Source organism: Suncus etruscus, chromosome 7 (assembly GCF_024139225.1).
Source record: "Suncus etruscus isolate mSunEtr1 chromosome 7, mSunEtr1.pri.cur, whole genome shotgun sequence".
Classification (NCBI taxonomy): domain Eukaryota; kingdom Metazoa; phylum Chordata; class Mammalia; order Eulipotyphla; family Soricidae; genus Suncus; species Suncus etruscus.
This window is the reverse complement of record NC_064854.1, coordinates 49,465,758-49,485,359: the sequence shown is the minus strand read 5'-3', so window position 1 is coordinate 49,485,359 and position 19,602 is coordinate 49,465,758. Positions and strand designations below refer to the sequence as shown.

The window sequence follows — 19,602 nt, the reverse complement described above, 5'->3', positions numbered from 1 at the left end:
GACACTTATTACATTAGGAAAATTATATCAAGAAATTTTGGAGTCTTGACCCTTTACCTATATTCTTTCTCAGAGAATAAGCTCCTTATTAAAATTTCAGTTTAAAACTTAAACTTCTATTTTTTGAGCTATGGTAGGCTTTTTTTTTTTTTTGGTTTGTTTGGTTTTGGTTTTGGTTTTTCGGCCACACCCAGTGATGCTCAGGGGTCACTCCTGGCTATGAACTCAGAAATTGCTCCTATCTATGGGACACTGGGGTATCAAACTGTGGTCTGTCCTAGGGTAGCACATGCAAGCAGATGCTTTCCTGCATGTGCCACCACTCCAGCCCCTATGGTAGGCTTTTTAAATAACAGATTTTGTATGGGACTAACAAAGTTGAAATTAACTTAGTATTTTATTAATTTAGGACAGGTACAGCAGGTAATTCAAGAATATGGAAAAGCTATTTTACCTCACCCAAATAAAAAATCGACTCTAACCAAAATTTAGCCTGGTAATTTCTGTATTGTCTTACAAACAACTACTAACTAAATAGAATGGGCCTTATAAAATTATGTTAAGCTCTCCCACTGTTGTAAATCTCCAGGGAACTTTTAGTTTGGTTCATTTCTCCAAGATAAAATCAATATATGTCATTCAGCCATCAGACTCTGATAGAGAGCAAATCAAACTCTTGCTGTGAACCTGTAAAGGACTTAAAACAATTTTTTATAATTTTTATTGAGACCAATATGAATTACAAGTCTTTCACAGTTATATTTAAGGAACATAGTGACAATAAATTAGGGAAATTCCCACCACCAGTGATGACCTCCCTTTACCACTGTTCCCAGCATGCATCCCATACTTCCACCCTTAGTCCCCTGGACTGCTAGTATAACAGGTCCATTTTGTGTATAGTTTGTTGTATTTTGGGTTTCTTAATTCTATTGTCATAGACTTTGGGTTAGGTATTTAGGTCTGATCATTTTTAAATTTCCACTCATTGTTCATGAGACTATTTTGCCCCTGATACCATCAACTTTTTATTTTACTCTATTTGTACAAAATAAAAATATGAGACAAAACAAGATGATTCATGTTTTATGATTCTGTTAAAAAAGAAGAAAGTGGGCAGGAGCCCCTGAAGGACTTAAAACTTTTCTTAAGAATATTTAACAGGGCCTGGAGAGATAGCACAGCGGTGTTTGCCTTGCAAGCAGCCGATCCAGGACCAAAGGTGGTTGGTTCGAATCCCGGTGTCCCATATGGTCCCCCGTGCCTGCCAGGAGCTATTTCTGAGCAGACAGCCAGGAGTAACCCCTGAGCACCGCCGGGTGTGGCCCAAAAACCAAAAAAAAAAAAAAAGAATATTTAACAATGGGGCCAGAGTGGTGGCACAAGCGGTAAGGCATCTGCCTTGCACGTGGTAGCCTAGGATGGACCGTGGTTTGATCCCTGCCGTCCCATATAGTCCCCCAAGCCAGGAGCGATTTCTGAGTGCATAGCCAAGAGTAACCCCTGAGCATCACCAGATGTGGCCCCAAAACAACAACAACAACAACAACAAAAAGAATTCTCAACACTTGCAGGAGATGTGGTAAATAAAGAAACCCTAATTCACTGCAGATAGGATTGCTTTCTTGTTCAACCACTATGGAAAAACAGTATGGAGGGTTCTCAGTAAACTCAGAATCAAATTGCCATATGACCACAATTCTACTTTGGGCTATCTATCTCCAGGACAGAAAAACATTCATCCCAAAAAGACGAATAGCACACCACTCTTCAATATAGCACTCCAACCTAGATGTCCAACAACAGATAAGTGGATTGTAAAATGTGATAAATGTATACAATGGAATATTACATAGGTGTAATGAATGATGCCGTCATGCAATTCACTGTGAATGGATGGAACTGGAAGATACTATGTTAAATGAAGTAAGACAGAAGAAGGATAAATACAAGATCATGTCACTTATATATGGTATGCATGCAAAAATACAATGACGAATGACCAGCTGCGGGAGGTAAAATCCACTTCTACCCCGTCCGGGACTCCCAGCGCTATAAAAACTTTATAAAATCTCTGGAGCCTGAGCAGTTTGAAGAAGTGGACGAGAATGATCCCTGGCCCTACCAAAGCCCACAAGCCCACACCCATTCCATTTCCATTCCATGTCCAGCGCCTACGTCCCGCGGCTCTCTCCACTATACCCAAGAGAAAGGCTAAAGGAGACAAAGCCACGGTGAAGGACGAACCACAGAGAAGATCTGCAAGGTTATCAGCCAAACCTGCTCCTCCAAAGTCAGAGTCCAAGCCTAAAAAGGCCCCTGCAAAGAAGAGAGGGAAGGTGCCCAAAGGGAAAAAGGGTAAAAAAAAAAAAGTGGTGGGGGGGAAGCTGATGCTCGCAAGGATGGAAATAACCCTGCAGAAAATGAAGATGCCAAAACAAACCAGGCATAGAAAGCTGACGGTGCTGAAGATGCCAAGTGAAGTGTGTGCATTTTTTAATATTTTATTTTATTTTTGGTTTTGGGGTCACACCTGGCAGCACTCAGGGTTTACTCCTGACTCTACACTCAGAAATCGCTCCTGGAAAGCTCAGGGGACCATATGGGATGCTGAGATTCGAACCACCGTCCTTCTGCATGCAAGGCAAATGCCCTACCTCCATGCTATCTCTCCAGCCCCAAGTGTGTGCATTTTTGATAACTGTGTACTTCTGGTGACTGTACAGTTTGAAATACTATTTTTTTATCAAGCTTTATAAAATGCAGAATTTTGTTTTACTTTTTTTTTAAAGCTATGTTGTAAGCACACATAACACTTCCTTGTTGTGTTTGGGGGAAGGGCATAAATCACAAATAGAAAGTCTCCAAAGCTGAACTGCCCTAAGGAGAAATGATTTTCCCCATCTGTTTTGGGGCTTCCTCTTGGCTCCCAAGAGGATGGATTCCTTGATTTTGACACATTACCCACCTTGGCACCCAATGTCATGTGTGGAAAAACTAAAATGGGTTTTGATGTCCTGTCTCCCTCTCTGCCTTCAGAATAGAATAAACTCCCTGAAACTCAGAGAGCTATGTTGATCCTGGACTCCCCAAAAGTGATTATCAGTATGTTAGGTCTGGACTTTGAGAGCCCCCACTGAGGTGGCAGTCCTCAAAAGAAAAATGGTTCCCTTTATTAGATTATGAATCTTCAAATTGATCATGCTGCCACTTTCCTTTCATTTCCTGAAAGTCAGGGTTGGCTTGTGTAAAGTTGTTAAATAAAATACTAAATGTGAAATGTCAACCCCTCTCTAAAATTTCCCTGTTCAGAGCATCAAATGAAGATATCACTGGATTTTATAGTGGGTTTCTTTCTTTCTTCCTCTCTTTCTTTCTTCCTCTCTTTCTTTCTTCCTCTCTTCCTCTCTTTCTTTCTTCCTCTCTTTCTTTCTCTTCCTCTCTTTCTCTCTTTCTTTCTTTCTTCTTTCTCTTTCTTTCTTTCTTCTTCTTTTTCTTTCTTTCTTTCTTTCTTTCTTTCTTTCTTTCTTCTTTCTTTCTTTCTTTCTTCTTTCTTTCTTTCTTTCTTTCTTTCTTCTTTCTTTCTTTCTTTCTTTCTTTCTTTCTTTCTTTCTTTCTTTCTTTCTTTCTTTCTTTCTTTCTTTCTTTCTTTCTTTCTTTCTTTCTTTCTTTCTTTCTTTCTTTCTTCTTTCTTTCTTTCTTTCTTTCTTTCTTTCTTTCTTCTTTCTTTCTTTCTTTCTTTTTTTCTTTCTTTCTTTCTTTCTTTCTTTCTTTCTTTCTTTCTTTCTTTCTTTCTTTCCTTTCTTCCTTGTCACACCCGGCAGCACTCAGAAGTTACTCCTGGCCTCTACACTCAGAAATCACTCCTGGCAGACTTGGGGGACCATATGGATTCGAACCAATGACCTTCTGCATGCTATCTCTCTGGCCCTATAGTGGTTTTCTTTTTGTTGTTGTTGTTGTTGTTGTTTTCAGCCACACACAGTGACACTCAGGGGTTACTCCTGGCTATGCACTCAGAAATTGCTCCTGGCTTGGGGGACCATATGGGATGCCAGGGGATCAAACTACAGTTCGTCCTAGGCTATTAAGGCAGATGCCTTACCGCTTGCGTGGCTTTCTGATTTTCGTAGTCCATTGAAGAAGGGAGTTTGAAAGTTATTGTATACTGTTAACAATTATCTGCCTATGTCCTGCCTGAATACCATGATTGTTTATGAAAAGTATCTTTAATAAAGTTGGATACAGTTTGGCTTGGATTAAATAAAAAAGAAATACAATGACTTAAATTGGGGATGTTGAGAACACTTTAGGTTCCAGAATATAATGAGAATAAGGAAGGAAATAGAGTGAAGAAGGAGAAGGACATATGAAATGGGGGGACAGGGACAAAAAAAAATCAGGTGTTAAAAAAAAAGGACAAAACTAGATATCCAAATCAGAATAAACAACAATGAGATAATGAAACTCAAAATTTAACAATCAAACTAAAAAAGTGCCTGTTATGATGGCAGGTTGGATGGACAGGGTGGTGTGGCATGGGATGGACTCTGGGAATATTGGTGGAAGTTGACACTAATAGTGGCATTGGTCCTGAAACATTGAAAGTCTAAAATATTGAATGTCTAAAAACCAACTATGAATAACTTTGTAAATCACAGTCGTTTAAATAAATAAAAAATAATAATACTCAACAGACACTTAAAGCTAAATAATTGTTGGGTTACTGATACGACCCTAATCAATAATTGTACTCCACCCTAGGGTGTGACCTGGTGATAGTATATTGGATTATTCCTTACTTGGTATTCTGCTTCCACCCTAGGGTAGGATTCTTGTCAATAAAAGCAGGGGTCTGAGGAAGGCAGGAGCTCATTCTTTGGTCTTCTTCCACTAAGCTGCACTCCATCTTAGGAGCAGAAAGCTTTTGTGGCTTTAATTCTTTGCTTGAGCACTGGATTTCCTGAACCCATTTTTGTCCCTTTTCGCTGAATTATTATGTGAATTATTTTCTGCGGATCTCTACAACTGGAACTGTTCCCTCTGTCCTAATCGAACAGAGGAATGGGAACTGTCTTTCCTCTCTGGGAGTTTGATGGGAATCAAACCTCAACCAATCTCCTAGAGAACGTGACACTTCAGTAAAGTCTATTAACTTTCAACATGTCTTTGCAGGTGGCTAGTAAAAGCAGAAACTCCCAATTTTTATACAGAAAACTCATCAGAATGCAAAGCAAAGGAACAAAAGTTTATGCTATGACTGGTACTTTTTTGTTTCCTTAAACATTCTGCCCTTTTAAACTAGGGGAAGCTTTTATTCAGGGTACAGTATTTTTTTTAATGTGTTGTCTATCTGATATGTCTTTTATATGAACAACTCTGAAAACTACTGTCATTGCTCTTGAGATTTTACTCCCTTATATACTCACTGCACTCTCAGCATGAAGAAGTTACAGAAGAGAAATCTTAAGTAATGCCCAGTTTATTTATCTTCTCTTTTTCAGGCAAAACCATGCAACTTGAACTAGCTAGTCCTGCCTACAGTTAGAGGGGGAGACAAGGGAGGCATCAAGACCAAACAGGTGCAAGACTACTAAGTAGTGGGTTGGATACAGAGGGGACCACATATTCTAGCTGCCCTGGGGGTGAGGGAAGAGAAAATGGGAGGTAGGACAAAAACGGAGGGGTAGGGAGGACAATTTGGGGATGGGAATCCCCCCTGATTTTATGTAAATATGTACCTAAAATGTTATTGTCAACAATATGTAAGACACTATGATCAAAATAAAAATTATATTAAAAAAAAACTACAGAAAGCAGTAGACTCTGAAAACAGAATAAAAAAAAAGATTTAAGGGAATGAAATCTCTAGGAGGGGAAAGTTGCAGGCAGTTGAGGGGGCCCTGGTAAGGAGCTTTTGGGGAATAATGTAATTGCCTAGCTATAAAGTAGCCCAAATATATGAAGAACACATCCTTTTCAAATGCAAATCCTGAACTCTTTGGAGATGGAGAATCTGAGGCAACAGCTAGATGCAGAAACTGAGAGCCCACTTTAGAGGGATGGATCTCTACAGAAAAGGAGAAGCTACAAGAGAATCAAAAGGTCTAAAGAATATAAAAGGTTGAGAGATCCTTTCAAAAATATAAAAGAACTGTCAAAAGTGTAAGGCTTTCCTTGTGACAACAACCAGTTAATGTTGTGTAATCAAATATCTCCAGGCTTACATAATTGTGCATAACTTCCCAAACACTGTCTCTGCCTTTTCTGGAGAAGGCTATGTTCCTTCTTGGAAAACATTTCTCTTTCTCTTTCTCTACCTTCCCATCTCTCTAAATTTGTTTCAATGAAAACTATTTTGCTTCTTTTTACAAAATTAACTGTTTTTGTTGTGTAGACCATATTTTGAAGACAATATGAGAAAAATAATAGAAAATATTCCAGTAATTTTATTAGTTACAAATTGAAATATTTTAAATATCACTTTAAATGAATGTATTAAAATTAATTTCCCATATATCTTTTTACTTTTAAAAATATGGCTAATAAAAATTTAAATTAATACATATGAATATTATATTTTAAGTGGATAGCACTTAAATACATGGAAAGACTGAGCATAGTAAATGCTGGACAAATTTCTAACTTGGTTTTTGAAATTTTCTTTCATGTTTTCCACCCTTTAAAATCCACCTTCTTCCTTGGTCTGTGATGATTAGCCTCTTACTGCGTTCCTATAGCTCATATGTCTGCATATTCTATTTGACATTTTAAAAATGTAATTTTAAAAATTAATAATGTTAACATTTTTAAATGTAGATAAAATGTAGTAAGGAGAAAGTAGATGATAGCCTTAAAAAGGAAGTCTAAGATTTCTATCTTTATCCTCCCCAGTCATCTAGAGAAATATCTAGGGAAGTTTAGGAAGGATGGATGAAAACCTGCTTTGTAACCTGCATGATACAGACCTTACTCTCATCAGCTCCATAATTTTTCCTCAAAATTTCTTAGCTTAGAACTTTCTTTGTAGATAAGAGTGTGTTAACAAGGGCAAACACTTTAAACTTTGGTGGTCTTGTACCATGTTCTTATCCTAGAATTTTGTTCCTATTGCTGCTTCTCTTTTCAGAGGAATCAATTTTTTGGGTACCTGTTATCACTCTATCAAGTCTCATTTTCTTTTTTGTTTTGTTTTGTTTTGTTTTGTTTTGTTTTGGGATCGCACCCGATAGTGCTCAGAGGTTACTCCTGGCTCTGTGCTCAGAAATTGCTCCTGGCAGGCTCAGGGGACTATATGAGATGCCAGAATTCGAATCACCGACCTTCTGCATGCAAGGCAAACTCCTTTCCTCCACGCTATCTCTCCAGCCCCCTATTTTCTATTTATTTTTTATTTTTTATTGAGACCATTGTGAATTACAAGCACTTCACAGTTGTATTTCAGGTATATAGTGACACTGAATTAGGGCCATTACCACCACCAGAGTAGACCTCCCTTCACCATAGTTTCCAGCTTGCATCCCATATCTCCACCCCTGGTATACTAGTGTAACAGGACTATTTTGTGTTTAGCTTGTTATAGTTGTGTCTTTTAATTCTATTATTGTTAATTTTGGCTTGAGTATTTAGATATGACCATTTTCCCCCCACTTAATCAACCTGAGATCACTTGGCCCCTGGGTTCCATCCACTTTCTTTTTCTTTTCTCAGTTAGTGGAAAGACAGAAATATGAGGCAGAACAAAATGATTCATATTCTAAAATTCTATGAAAAAGACAGGATTCCCTATCTATAAGATATAAATAAACTTAAAAAAAAAAGAAGAAGGGGAGAAGATATGACAAGTCTTTTTATGTTGTTGATGGTGGTGGTGAATTTTGTTTTGCTTTGATTTTGTTTTTGCATAGGTGCAGTAAACATTGGGGAAATTAGAAAGGAAAGTCCCTTTGCCTAAGATATACAGGGTGTCTCCACCCATGAAGCATACTGTCATAAGACCAGCTTTAGGTTCTGGGTATGTTAAATATTTTGGGTACATTTAAAACTTTTACAGAAAATTAAATCAGGAATATTTCAACTACTATGAGTCAGAAATAGTTTTAAAGCTTTATGAGGAAAGGTACATAAAGTTTTAAGAATTATTCTTAATTTAAGGTGCTGAGTATAATCCAAAATTGTAAATTTAAACATATTACCATAAATTTTGTCCTGACTCTTATGATGAGTCTAGAGGAGCTATGGCACTTTCCCCCAGCTTTCTTCGAACAAAAGTATTAAAAAAAACTTTTCAGATACATTTATTAAAGCACTCAGAAATAAACATAAAATAAGATTGATACTTTCAATCAATTTTAGGATGTTCATATTACTAATTGTATTTTTATTAAAAATACACTTTTCAGTAATAAATGTATCCCATGGAACTAGTAGCATGCCAAATAGGCCTTGGCTATATTTGCATAATGTGAGGATTTTAATAATTTAATTTTTGGTAGCTCTTCTTTCACAGTCTTGTGTCCCTGCTGTCATGAGTGCAGGATGAGCTAAGGAGCAAGTAATCCATACCATCCAAATCAATGATGCCATGTACTTTGTGACTGTTGTCTTCACATACCATTTTGTTGCTGTAATGCCTAAGTTGTATTCCTCACATTCTGTTTCCTGCCTAAAGTTTACCCTTAAAAGCCTTGTCCATCGCTCTGACAATGTTTCCCTGCTAGCAGTCTATGGCTAGTAGGCTTCCCTTCCTTTCCCGAGCCTTGTCTCCGAGGCTAAGGGCTGGAAGAGACCCTTACCAACCCCTGCATCGGCCTTGTCGGGGGACCTGGTGCCCAACATGGCTTTTTCAGGACCCTTGAATGCTTCCAAAACAAGGAAACACTTCCAGCGTTGTTGAATTTATGGCCATTGCATTTATTTTCTTTCTCGTTGCTTGTTTGCTTTAGTTTCCTGCTTCTCCTTTTCTGGCTCACTGTTAAGATATTTCTCCTCTGCTGTGCCTATAATCCTAAAACCCTTATGCCTCTCCTGTAACATTCCTGAATATCCCCTTGGGCACAGGTCCTCCAAATAAGTCTCTAGGATGGAGGCCGTAAAATCACCTGTGGCAGGATAAGGGGGTCATGAACAGGTCTCCCCAGATAACGACTTGTCTCCACAGAAGGAATTTCTTGCAACTAGGCACATATTAGTTAAAGCAAAACACTGTCCCAAAAATATTTGGCAGATTGCTTCCACTTTCATCTTTGGGTTTCTGCCGCCACTGGCACCTTTATCTCTCCCTTTTGTCCGTGAGAAACTTTCCTCCAAAGGTAGAAAAAATGCCCTTAGAGAGCTAAGACCAGATAAGGATAGTAAGGACCAGAGTGCTCAAGACATTTTTGAGATTGGGAATGGCCCCAAGATAGTAATTTCAGTCAAGAGTGGCCATCTAGTAGTATCTCCAGTGGCCACAGCCACCTCCCAAAAGAATCTGTCAACATAAGGGACAAATTTGCTATTGGATTCTGGAGCAGATAATACCATTATTCCAAGTGAATGGAACCTGTCTGCAGGACCCAAGTGCAAGGTGTGGGTAACTTTCCACTAGAAACTTTTGAAACTAAGGATTTTATTAAATGGATTAATTCAAATGGAGATTCTGGTTTTATTAATCCTCTAGTAGCGAAAGGTTTAAGAAATAACTTGTTAGGGCTGGATATACAGGGCAGGCAAGAGTATATGATTCTAAACAAACAAACAAAAAATGAATGTGCAACCACCCCAATAGTTCAGGCTACTGTTCCATGGGTCCCCAAAACTAAAATAGAAGGAGGATCATGTCTGGGTGGAACATTGGCCTCTATCCTCTATTAAACTGGAAATTTTAAACCACATAATTAAGTAACATCTAAAACTTGGCCACATTAAACCATCAACCAGACCATGTAAGATTTCTGGGAAGTTGCATATGTTGCGAAATTTAAGAAAGATTAATAAGAGAATTATAAGTCAGAGGACTCCCTCAAAGGGTATGTATGCCATGGATTCCAGCCATTCCTAATACTTGCGTTTGGTAATTATTAACATCAAGGATTGTTCTTTCTCTACCCCCTAAAGCAATGGCCCTCAAACTATGACTCGCGGGCCACATATTGTATTTGTATCTGTTTTGTTTCTTCATTGCGAAATAAGATATATGCAGTATGCATAAGAATTCTTTCATAAGTTTTGTTTTTACTATAGTCAGACCCTCCAATGGTCTGAGGGACAGTAAACTGGCCCCCTGTTTAAAAAGTTTGAGGACCCCTGCATGAGGATTTTGAAAAATTGCTTTTTATTTGTTTTGTTTGTCAGTTTATGTTCTGCTTTCATTTAAATTGTGTGTTCAAATTGTGTTGTGTTTTTTGTTTTGTTTATGATTGAGTATTGCTGCATTTTAAGTTAAAAATTGGCTGAAAAGCAGGGCCTGAGAGATAGCATGAAGGTAAGGCGTTTGCCTTGCATGCAGAAGGTCGGTGGTTCGAATCCCAGCATCCTATAAGGTCCCCTGAGCCTGCCAGGAGCAATTTCTGAGCATAGAGCCAGGAGTAACCCCTGAGCACTGCCAGGTGTGACCCAAAAACAAACAAAAAATATTGGCTGAAAAGAGAAAAACAAAAGTGTATTTTTTAAAACCAAGAGGTCTTAGAACTTGTTTGTTATCTGACAAAAAAACAAAAACAAAAAAGAACCTGCCCTAGGCAGATCATTGTCTCTATGCGAATAGGTAACCTGACTAGCTAGAGAAAGAAAAAAATTGGGTTTTTTAAAATTTCTACTGAAAATTAAAAAAAAAAGTTTCTCTGACTTTAGAAATTCCTAAAAATTGGTTGTAAAATAATATTGTTAGTTCTGTAAGTGCCCTAATCAACAAAGGGCACAACAGAAAAGATCCCTCTACTTCATGCCTGCTATAAAAAAAAAGTTTAAAGACCAATTCTCAGTTTCCTCTGGACATTTGTTATTTTCTCACTATGCTTCTTTATTATGATTGTCTAATTATCTAGTATAGCATTATTTCCATATCTGCATAAAATGGGGAACTCTTATGTATAGAAAAAAAGCCCTTATCTAAGAGGGGTAAGAACTCATGAATTTTATAATGCAGACACACCTTCCATCCTGAACCATCGCAATGGGGACTTGATTTAGACCTCATGTGATCAGACATTGATCCCCAGATCTCAACCTTAGAACTGGTATAGTTTCCTGAACCAGCATCAGGAATTGAAATTCCCCTTGGGCTAGGCCTTAATACTGCTATGGTATCAATTAGCACCAGAGTAGATTCATTTGACACCCTGACAATGAGGAAGCAGCAACAACTTGATCTAAGGGCAGGTTGCTCCACCTCACTACTTAACAGAAAGATGAAATCAGAAAACCCTCCATCCTAGGATCTATGCAAAACCAAGATCTCTAATTAAAGAAGACTGATTACAACAACCTTGACTGAGCAGAACTTTTCCTCGGACCATAAAGAAAGACTTTATCCTAGGTTTTGCCGTTGGATCTGTAAAAAAAAAAAAAAAAAAAAAACTCAAAAAACAAGATCTCTAATTACAGAAGACTGACTTTGACAACCTTGATTGAGCAGAACTTTTCCTGGGCTCATAAAGAAAAAGCTTGGGGTTTGACAACTAACATGCCTGGAGCCTCATGACAATACTCAAGGGTAGAGACACCCTGCATCTCTTAGGCAAAGAAAATTTTCTTTCTCTTTCTAATTTCCCCAATATTTATTGTGCCTATGCAAACACAAACACACACACACACACACACACACACACACACACACACAAGCTTGCTACATCTGCCCCTCCTTTTTATCTTTTTTAATTTCTTTTAAGTTTTATTTATATTTTTAGCTTCTAGATAAGGACCCCCTATCTTTTACAGAACCATAGAACATGAATCATCTTGTTCTGCCTCACATTTATATGTCTTCCTACAAATTGAGAAAAGGAAAAAAAAAGTGGATGGGACTCAGGGGCAAGCAGTCTCAGGAGCATAGAGTGGGAAAAAAAATGGTCAGCCCTAAATATCCAAATCAATGCCAACAACAGTAGAATCAAAAGACCCAAACTATAACAAGTTGTACACAAAATGGACCTGTTACACTAGCTGTCTGGGGGATAAGAATAGAGGTATGGGGTGCATGCTGGAAGTATGGTGGAGGGAGGTCAACATTGGTGGCGGGAATGGCCCTAATTCACGGTCACTATGTAACTGAAATATAGTTGTGAAAGACTTGTAATTCACATTGGTCTCAATAAAAAGAATAACTCAAATTAAACTCTACTAACTTTTGAATGATAATTTCTGTTAAATAAATCAAAATCATTCTCCTAACTATTTGGATATCAATTCATATTAAATGTCTCACTTTTACTTAATTTTCAACTTTTTTCCTACCAGTTTTGATATCCCTTTTGCAGTTCCTACTTGACTGATGAAATGCCAGGAACATGATAAAGACCTATCAACAGCTGGGAATGATTAGACTGTTGTTTGGCAGATCTACCATGATGTAACAGAAGGCTAAGAGCAGACCAAAGAGAAAATGACTTTTAATTATGTTTCTGCCATTTTTATTATGTCTTTATTTATCTATATTAAGGCACTATGACTGACAATTGTTCTGATTGGGGTTCAAGCTCAATATGTTCCAATATTAATTTTTATCATCTGTGTTAACTTCCCACCACCAATATCCCCAGGTTCTCTGTCCCCCTCTAGTTTGCTTTCTTGGCAAGCACATTTTTAAGTTTAGTTATTGTAGTTTGCATCTCCTTGGTTATTATAATTTAGGTGTCATACTTAGAGCTGCATATAACAAAGTTGTTGGCTTTATGATTGATATAGATATACATATACATCACATTTATACCACCAATGTACTCAAGGCCCCTTACCGCTACTCCTATTATCTTCTGTGCTTCATTTATTTTTTCTATCAATTTATTTTCTTCCCTACCTTTCTTTCTATAATTAAAGATCAATGAAAAGCTAAGCATTGGGCCTGGAGAGATAGCACAGCAGCGTTTGCCTTGCAAGCAGCCGATCCAGGACCAAAGGTGGTTGATTCAAGTCCTGGTGTCCCATATGGTCCCCCGTGCCTGCCAGGAGCTATTTCTGAGCAGACAGCCAGGAGTAACCCCTGAGCACCGCTGGGTATGGCCCAAAAACCAAAAAAAAAAAAAAAAAAAAAAAAAGCTAAGCATTTTTCCTTTGATAATTTGCATCCCCTAATTCTATTTTTTATATACTAAAGATAAGTGAGATCATCTGGTATTTATTCTTCTGACAATCCCCTTAACATGACACCCTCAAGTTACAACTAAGTGGCATAGTATCCGATTGTGTATATATAGCATAATTAACTCACCTATCATTGACACCTGGATTGATTTTATATCTAGCTATTATACTAAGTGCTGCAATACGTAACTGTGCATATGTCCTTTTAAATTATTGTTTTGTGTCCTGGGGTATATATCAAAAAGAGAAATTTCTGGGTAATATGGCTTCTAAAAAAGTTAGATGTAGTTTTCCATTGCAGTTGAACAAGAAATCATTCCCATCAGCCCTGGATAAGATTTTCTTTACCACAACATAAATTATTTCCATTTTATTAATTAATAAGTAGATTAATTAAATAACAACAATCATCTCATTAGTGTGAAATGACTCATTGTCATCTTGACTTGTATTTCCCTGATAAGTGATGATGTGTACATTTTAATCTCTCTTCTTGAAAGAGGTGTCTTCATTTCCTCTTCTTATTCTTTGATTTGGTTTTAGGAATGTTTCTGTTGCCTGATCTTTGTGAATATTTTATGAATCCTATCTGATATGCTCGGTGCAAATGGTGTATTACTGGCAACACTGGAGGTGAGAATGTTAGCTTAGAGTTCAGATCAGGAGATTAATTAAATAAGGAAAAGTGAAGATATCAAAAGATTTGGTAAATACTGAATGTATGAGCCTTTTGCAAATATAAAATAATATGATGGTTACTGCATTAATTATAAGGTAATAAGAATTTTGAACCCATGCATATATATGGAATCTGTCATCAACCAAAACACTTATATGCATAAAATATTTCCATCTATTTTAAATTAAATTAAATTAAATTTTAAAACAGAACATGGAAGATTTCTTCTCCTTTTTCAAATTGTTTTCCATAGTTTTATTATGAGCTCTGGATTTATAAAAGGAGTTCCCAACAAAGAAAATAAAAATCAAATAAATATTTAAAACTAAATAGACAAAACTAAGTTGAGAATTGTTTTCATGTAAAGTGTTTCTGAAATTTCATTGTGCCTCAATTAAGCCACTGTATAATTAATAATCAGCATTTGTAAAGAAGCCATATTTCCACAGGTCATTGTTAAAGCTCAATGTTCCCCAAATTATTTGGCCGACTTCCTCCTTTCTAGTAAAAATTTTTTTAAAAACTCTCAGTGCCCGCCCCCCAAGAAATCTACCTTCTTTAAAGGAAGAAACAGAACATGACTCTCAATTGCACATAATTTCTAGAGTTGCCCCATATTATACCATAGCAATCAGTTGATGTGATTACTCACTTTGGGAAAATTCTAAACAGGAACTTTTAAAAGTCAAAATGTCTGAATTTATGTAAGATCTTAAAATTATTTTATTGATTTCTTAGACTATGAAGATCAAACAAATGTTTGCATTTTATTAAATGAGGTTTTAAAACCCATTTTTTAAAACTGGTTATGCTATACATATATTCAAGAAAAATTAGTAAATTGCTTCTGAAATAGAATAAAATATGGCTTCATATTTCTCTAATATATCTCTCCACTGTCTTGTATAAATGTATATTTAATTTCTAAGTTAAAAACTTCTCATTTTTCTCTTAATATATTATTAATCTTCTGTCTCTCTCTGTTTCTCTGTCTCTCTCTCTCTCTGCTAACCTCATGTCCAGAAAGTAATACTGGTATCTGAGAACTAGTAAACAAAACAAATTAATTTTATGCTCTGCAATTCCTGTTGAATCTCTTGTTTATATTCATTTGAACTTGCAGTATCACTAAGTGAATCTAAACCATGTGCCTAAATAAATTCCATCAAATTAGGAAATTAACATGTAGACAAAATGTAATGTTTGTGTTCCAAGTATGAACCAACCCTATAATGACTTCAATTGTGGCCTTTAAGGAAAAAATGTAATAAGTGTCTTCCCCCAGGCCTCTAGGACTTTACTTTTTGAGAAGTGAAAGAGAACTTTATCATTGCAAATATATTTTTAGAATAATTACTTATAACGTTATAGGGAAGTAATGTGGAAACTTACAGTGTTTATATTTTCTCAATAATTGTAGTTAACATAGAAATTTCACATTAAATTTAATTATAAAAAGTCAAATATCTTCCATTATCAGATTTTATCTGATGGTTGTAAAATGGTTTTGACCCTTTATTTTTGTTACAGGGTAACCAAGAATTTGCTACTTCAGGGTTTTTAATAATTTGTTAATGACAACAGGAATTTTGTTTTAGTGGCCCCATGGCAATTTTTGGGAAATATGACCTATATTATGAATGGAACTGCCCCAGTCCCATGGCTTTCTCAAGTAGTTCAGGGGTCTTGATGACATGTACCGTATTAGAAGGTACGTACTACCAAAGGCTATCAATGTTCCAAAGAAAAACAATCCTTTGTTTATCACCTGTAAATACAATAAGAACACTCATTTTAGTTGTTCAGAGATTAGAATCTTAAAATACATCTCAGTCTTAAATAACATTATATACAATTTCCTCTTTGTTCTAAAGCCAAAATTGGAAATGTGGTTTCCTTCCTCCCTCTCTCTGGAGAAACACTTGAATTCATTTGCTTTATATAAGAAAATCTCAGTAATACCATGTAAAAATTTTTTGTAATACCATGAAGAGTTATGAATCCTTAAGAGAACACTGCCAAAGCCACAAATAATTCAATCACTAGGTGGATCCTGAGAAAAGTTCTTATGAGAAGAGTAAGAGACTCGTGACCTCTGTAATTCAGAAGACACAAAAAGATATTAAATGTGATTCTTTACAGTTTCTGGGAAAATAACACAAAAAGGCTTATTCTAGAAGGGATTTGACAGGACAGGAGGAAAAAGCGGGGAGTCTCCTCTATCATCTTGGCCTCTTTTCACTACACTCATAATCCTCTGTGCTAGAAAGCCTGTTTCAGTCAGTTTCTCCCCATTAGACTCTTAGTTTCTTGAGGCCAGCGCATATTTTATTTATCTATATGTGAATAAAATTAGATTTTTTTAATTTCATACTTATCACAGCAAAGAAATATTTTTTTAAATTTACATCTGAGTTACTAGATTCCTTTCTCTCTCTGTAACCTTCAAGATAATATTCAGAATATTTAAGAATCCATTTAATGATTCCAGCTCCATCTCTGGCCAACCTCACTAATATTAAGTACTTTCCAGTTTTACTGAAATACTTGGGAAGTTCCTAATGGCCACTAGGAATGGGGTATGTCTCTCCAATATCATTGTCCACCTTATTCTCTTACTAGACTCTATGCTATGTGAAGTACTGAGATTGCTTATTCATTTCCAAGTTTCTTCATTTACAAAGTAAATCAAACTATTTTTAATATAGTTTCAAGACTTCCAAAGTGGAAGATCTAGAATTTACTGGCTTTTCTTAGTTAACTGCCCCAAATACATCTATTTTACTCAGCTGTACAATTCATAGAACTATATTAAAATTAAAAAGTGTGTGACAAGTGATTCAATACTATCCAATTTTATAAATTAAGTCAAAAATTACTGCATTAATCAAAAGTCAATTGCAGAAAAAATTAAAATCATATATAAAATAAAATGTTTAGAAATACTAGCAATTTTGTTTTCTTAAATTTCTTCCCTATAGAAAATCTTTGAATACAGAAAAATCATACAAGACTTAAAGATCTTTCCTTAAATACAGCCAACTCTGTTTCAATCCCTCACATCAATCAAAAACATTAAAAATAAATACTCCCTGTCTGCCTCATATTTATTATTCTGTTCATTACACTTTATAGTTTGCCAAATATTTTGCTTTTATATTTTTATATATGGCATAAATATTTGGCATATGACACTATTTCTTTATTTTTTCTGTTACAACACTAACCATATTTGCATGAACCATAATTGTATGAGCTCGAATGTATCAGATATTTATAAAAGCATAATCTGCTCCCACCTTTTTTGCCAATGCCAACGCAACACTGCCTCATGGTATCTTATTCTGGAAAAGGTGACCTGTAAGGAAGTTTCAAAAAAAAGCATATTTTGGAGTATTTTATGATGGTTGCATGTAATATTAAAATAAAAAAGTCTTAAAACCAACTCTTACCATGGTGTATAGAGGAATAAACGTAGATGGCATGATAACATGAAGAGATTTCTCTATGTTCTTTCTGAACATGAACCATCTTGAGTTGACATATGCTCTCATCTGCAATAATGTGAAATTTTTACAGAATATCTTAAACAAAGTACTTATAACATCCTGTAATCTGTTACTACATTTTACTTCAGTCACCACAAAAGTAGTTAGAAAATACTAAATTCTTGTTTCTGGACCAGCCAGCTCCATTTTTTCTTAGCAAATTTAATAGTACTATATGTTACAATTTAGTCAATGCCAGTAGGGCATTGTCTTGAAAATGTAGGGCAACTATGAAATACCTATTATATAACTCTATTTGCTCAGAAGTATATGTAGGAAATTATATTTCAGCAAAGTACTTATCAAATCTACAAATTATCTGTGAAGTGAAATATTTGTTTATTGTTTTTGTTGTTTTTTTGTTTTTTGGGGGTCACATCCACTGGTGCTCAGGGGTTACTCCTGGCTCTGCATTCAGAAATTGCTCAGGGACCACTTAGGATGCCTGGAATCGTTGGGATGCCGGGAATCAAACCTGCATATGTCCTGGCTGAGCCATGTGCAAAGCAAATGCCCTACGACTGTGCTACCACTCCAGCCACTGTGAAGTGAAATATTTGACTGGCTTCCTTTGTTTTTTATTTAATTAGAAATATTGTTATCACAAGAAAGGTCAATTTAAAGATATTTGGTCTTGTTTAACTTTCTATTTAGGAGGTAAATATAAACCCAGCCTGACTTTCATTCAGGTATGAAGAAAGGATACATTTTTTTATGGATAAACAACAGCTCAGAAATTTCAGACTCACAACTAACCTTGGAAGAACTGAAGACTCTAAAATACATTCACCAAACTTTATTTTGGGGGCCATATCCGGTGACGCTTAGGTGATACTCCTGGCCATGTGCTCAGAAATTGCTCCTGGCTTGGGGAACCATATGGACACTGGGGGATCAAACCCCAGTCCATCTAGGTTAGTGCCGGCAAGGCAGACGCTTTACCCCTTGATGCCACCCCTGCGGCCCCCAACATTCACCAAACTTTGTAATATATCTCTCAAGGTGGCAATTAGGGAGTGAGGAAAGAAGAATGGGGGCTGAGGGTAATGGAGTATGGAAGCTTTGGTGATGGGAGTTGACACTGGTAGTAGGATTGGTGTTGAAATATTATATTCCTAAAACTAAACAATAATAACTTTGTAAACCACAGTTTTTAAATTTAATTAAAAATTAAAAAGCAGTGAAGATAGAGAAGGAAAGATATAGAAGGTTAGAGAATAAAGCATAAAGGAGGTAACAGGGGGTAGAGAGAGCAGAAATTGGTGCCTTGAATACATTGGGGCTATAAAATTGTGAGATACATATAATATATATTATATATATACCAGAAAACCAACATATCTAAAAATATTAAATACAAACTAAAAAATGTGCCTGTCAAGGAGACAGGATAGGGGGTAAGAGGTGAGTTGGAGGGAAACTAGGGGTATTGGTGGAAATTAACACTGGTGATTGAATTTGTGTTGGAATATTTTATGTCTAAAGTTAATCTATAACAACTTTGTAAATCATGGTGCCCTAGTAAAAATATAATTAAAAATAATAAAATAATGGGGCCGGAGAGATAACATGGAGGTAGTGAGTTTGCCTTGCATGCAAAAGGACGGTGGTTCAAATCCCGGCATCCCATATGGTCCCCTGAGCCTGCCAAGAGCGATTTCTGAGCATAGAGCCAGGAGTAACCCCTGAGTGTTGCTGGGTATGACCCAAAAAACAAAAAACAAAACAAAACAAAAATAATAAAATAAAATAGCATATGTAATGGTTGTGCCTATAAATTTTAAATATTTATATCAAATGTTTTGCCCCATTAATTAGTCTATAAATGTCTCTGAAAAGTAGGTAGAGGTTATAAGTGTGTGCAATAGTCAACATTATTGTTTCTCAAAAGTCAATGATGATGCCTTCTGGGAACCACTGGAATTTTACAGAATTATAGTGATAGTTTCAAGTAGAATTGGAAGCACTTTCTGTTTTATTTTGCTTAAAGACAGACTTCTATGGATACAGAGTGTTATTCTTTCTATAAAGGTGAAAATAGGCCAAATATTTTGGAAACATCTGGTCCACATGTCATAATCAACTCAAGTGTAT

General features: G+C 36.1%; 1 protein-coding gene and 1 pseudogene across 1 annotated transcript in view; one reads left to right on the top strand and one right to left on the bottom strand.

Annotated features, from left to right (window-relative positions):
* The first annotated feature begins 2,108 nt into the window (after positions 1-2,108).
* LOC126014250 (non-histone chromosomal protein HMG-17-like) lies at positions 2,109-2,482 on the top strand (annotated as a pseudogene).
* Positions 2,483-17,201: 14,719 nt separating this feature from the next.
* Positions 17,202-19,602, bottom strand: part of KMO (kynurenine 3-monooxygenase) — a 61,288-nt gene continuing 58,887 nt past the window's right edge. Inside the window, 2 exon segments of the mRNA XM_049776527.1 lie at positions 17,202-17,318; positions 17,413-17,514. Coding sequence (XP_049632484.1) covers positions 17,235-17,318; positions 17,413-17,514 — 186 coding nt within the window. The 3' untranslated portion in view covers positions 17,202-17,234.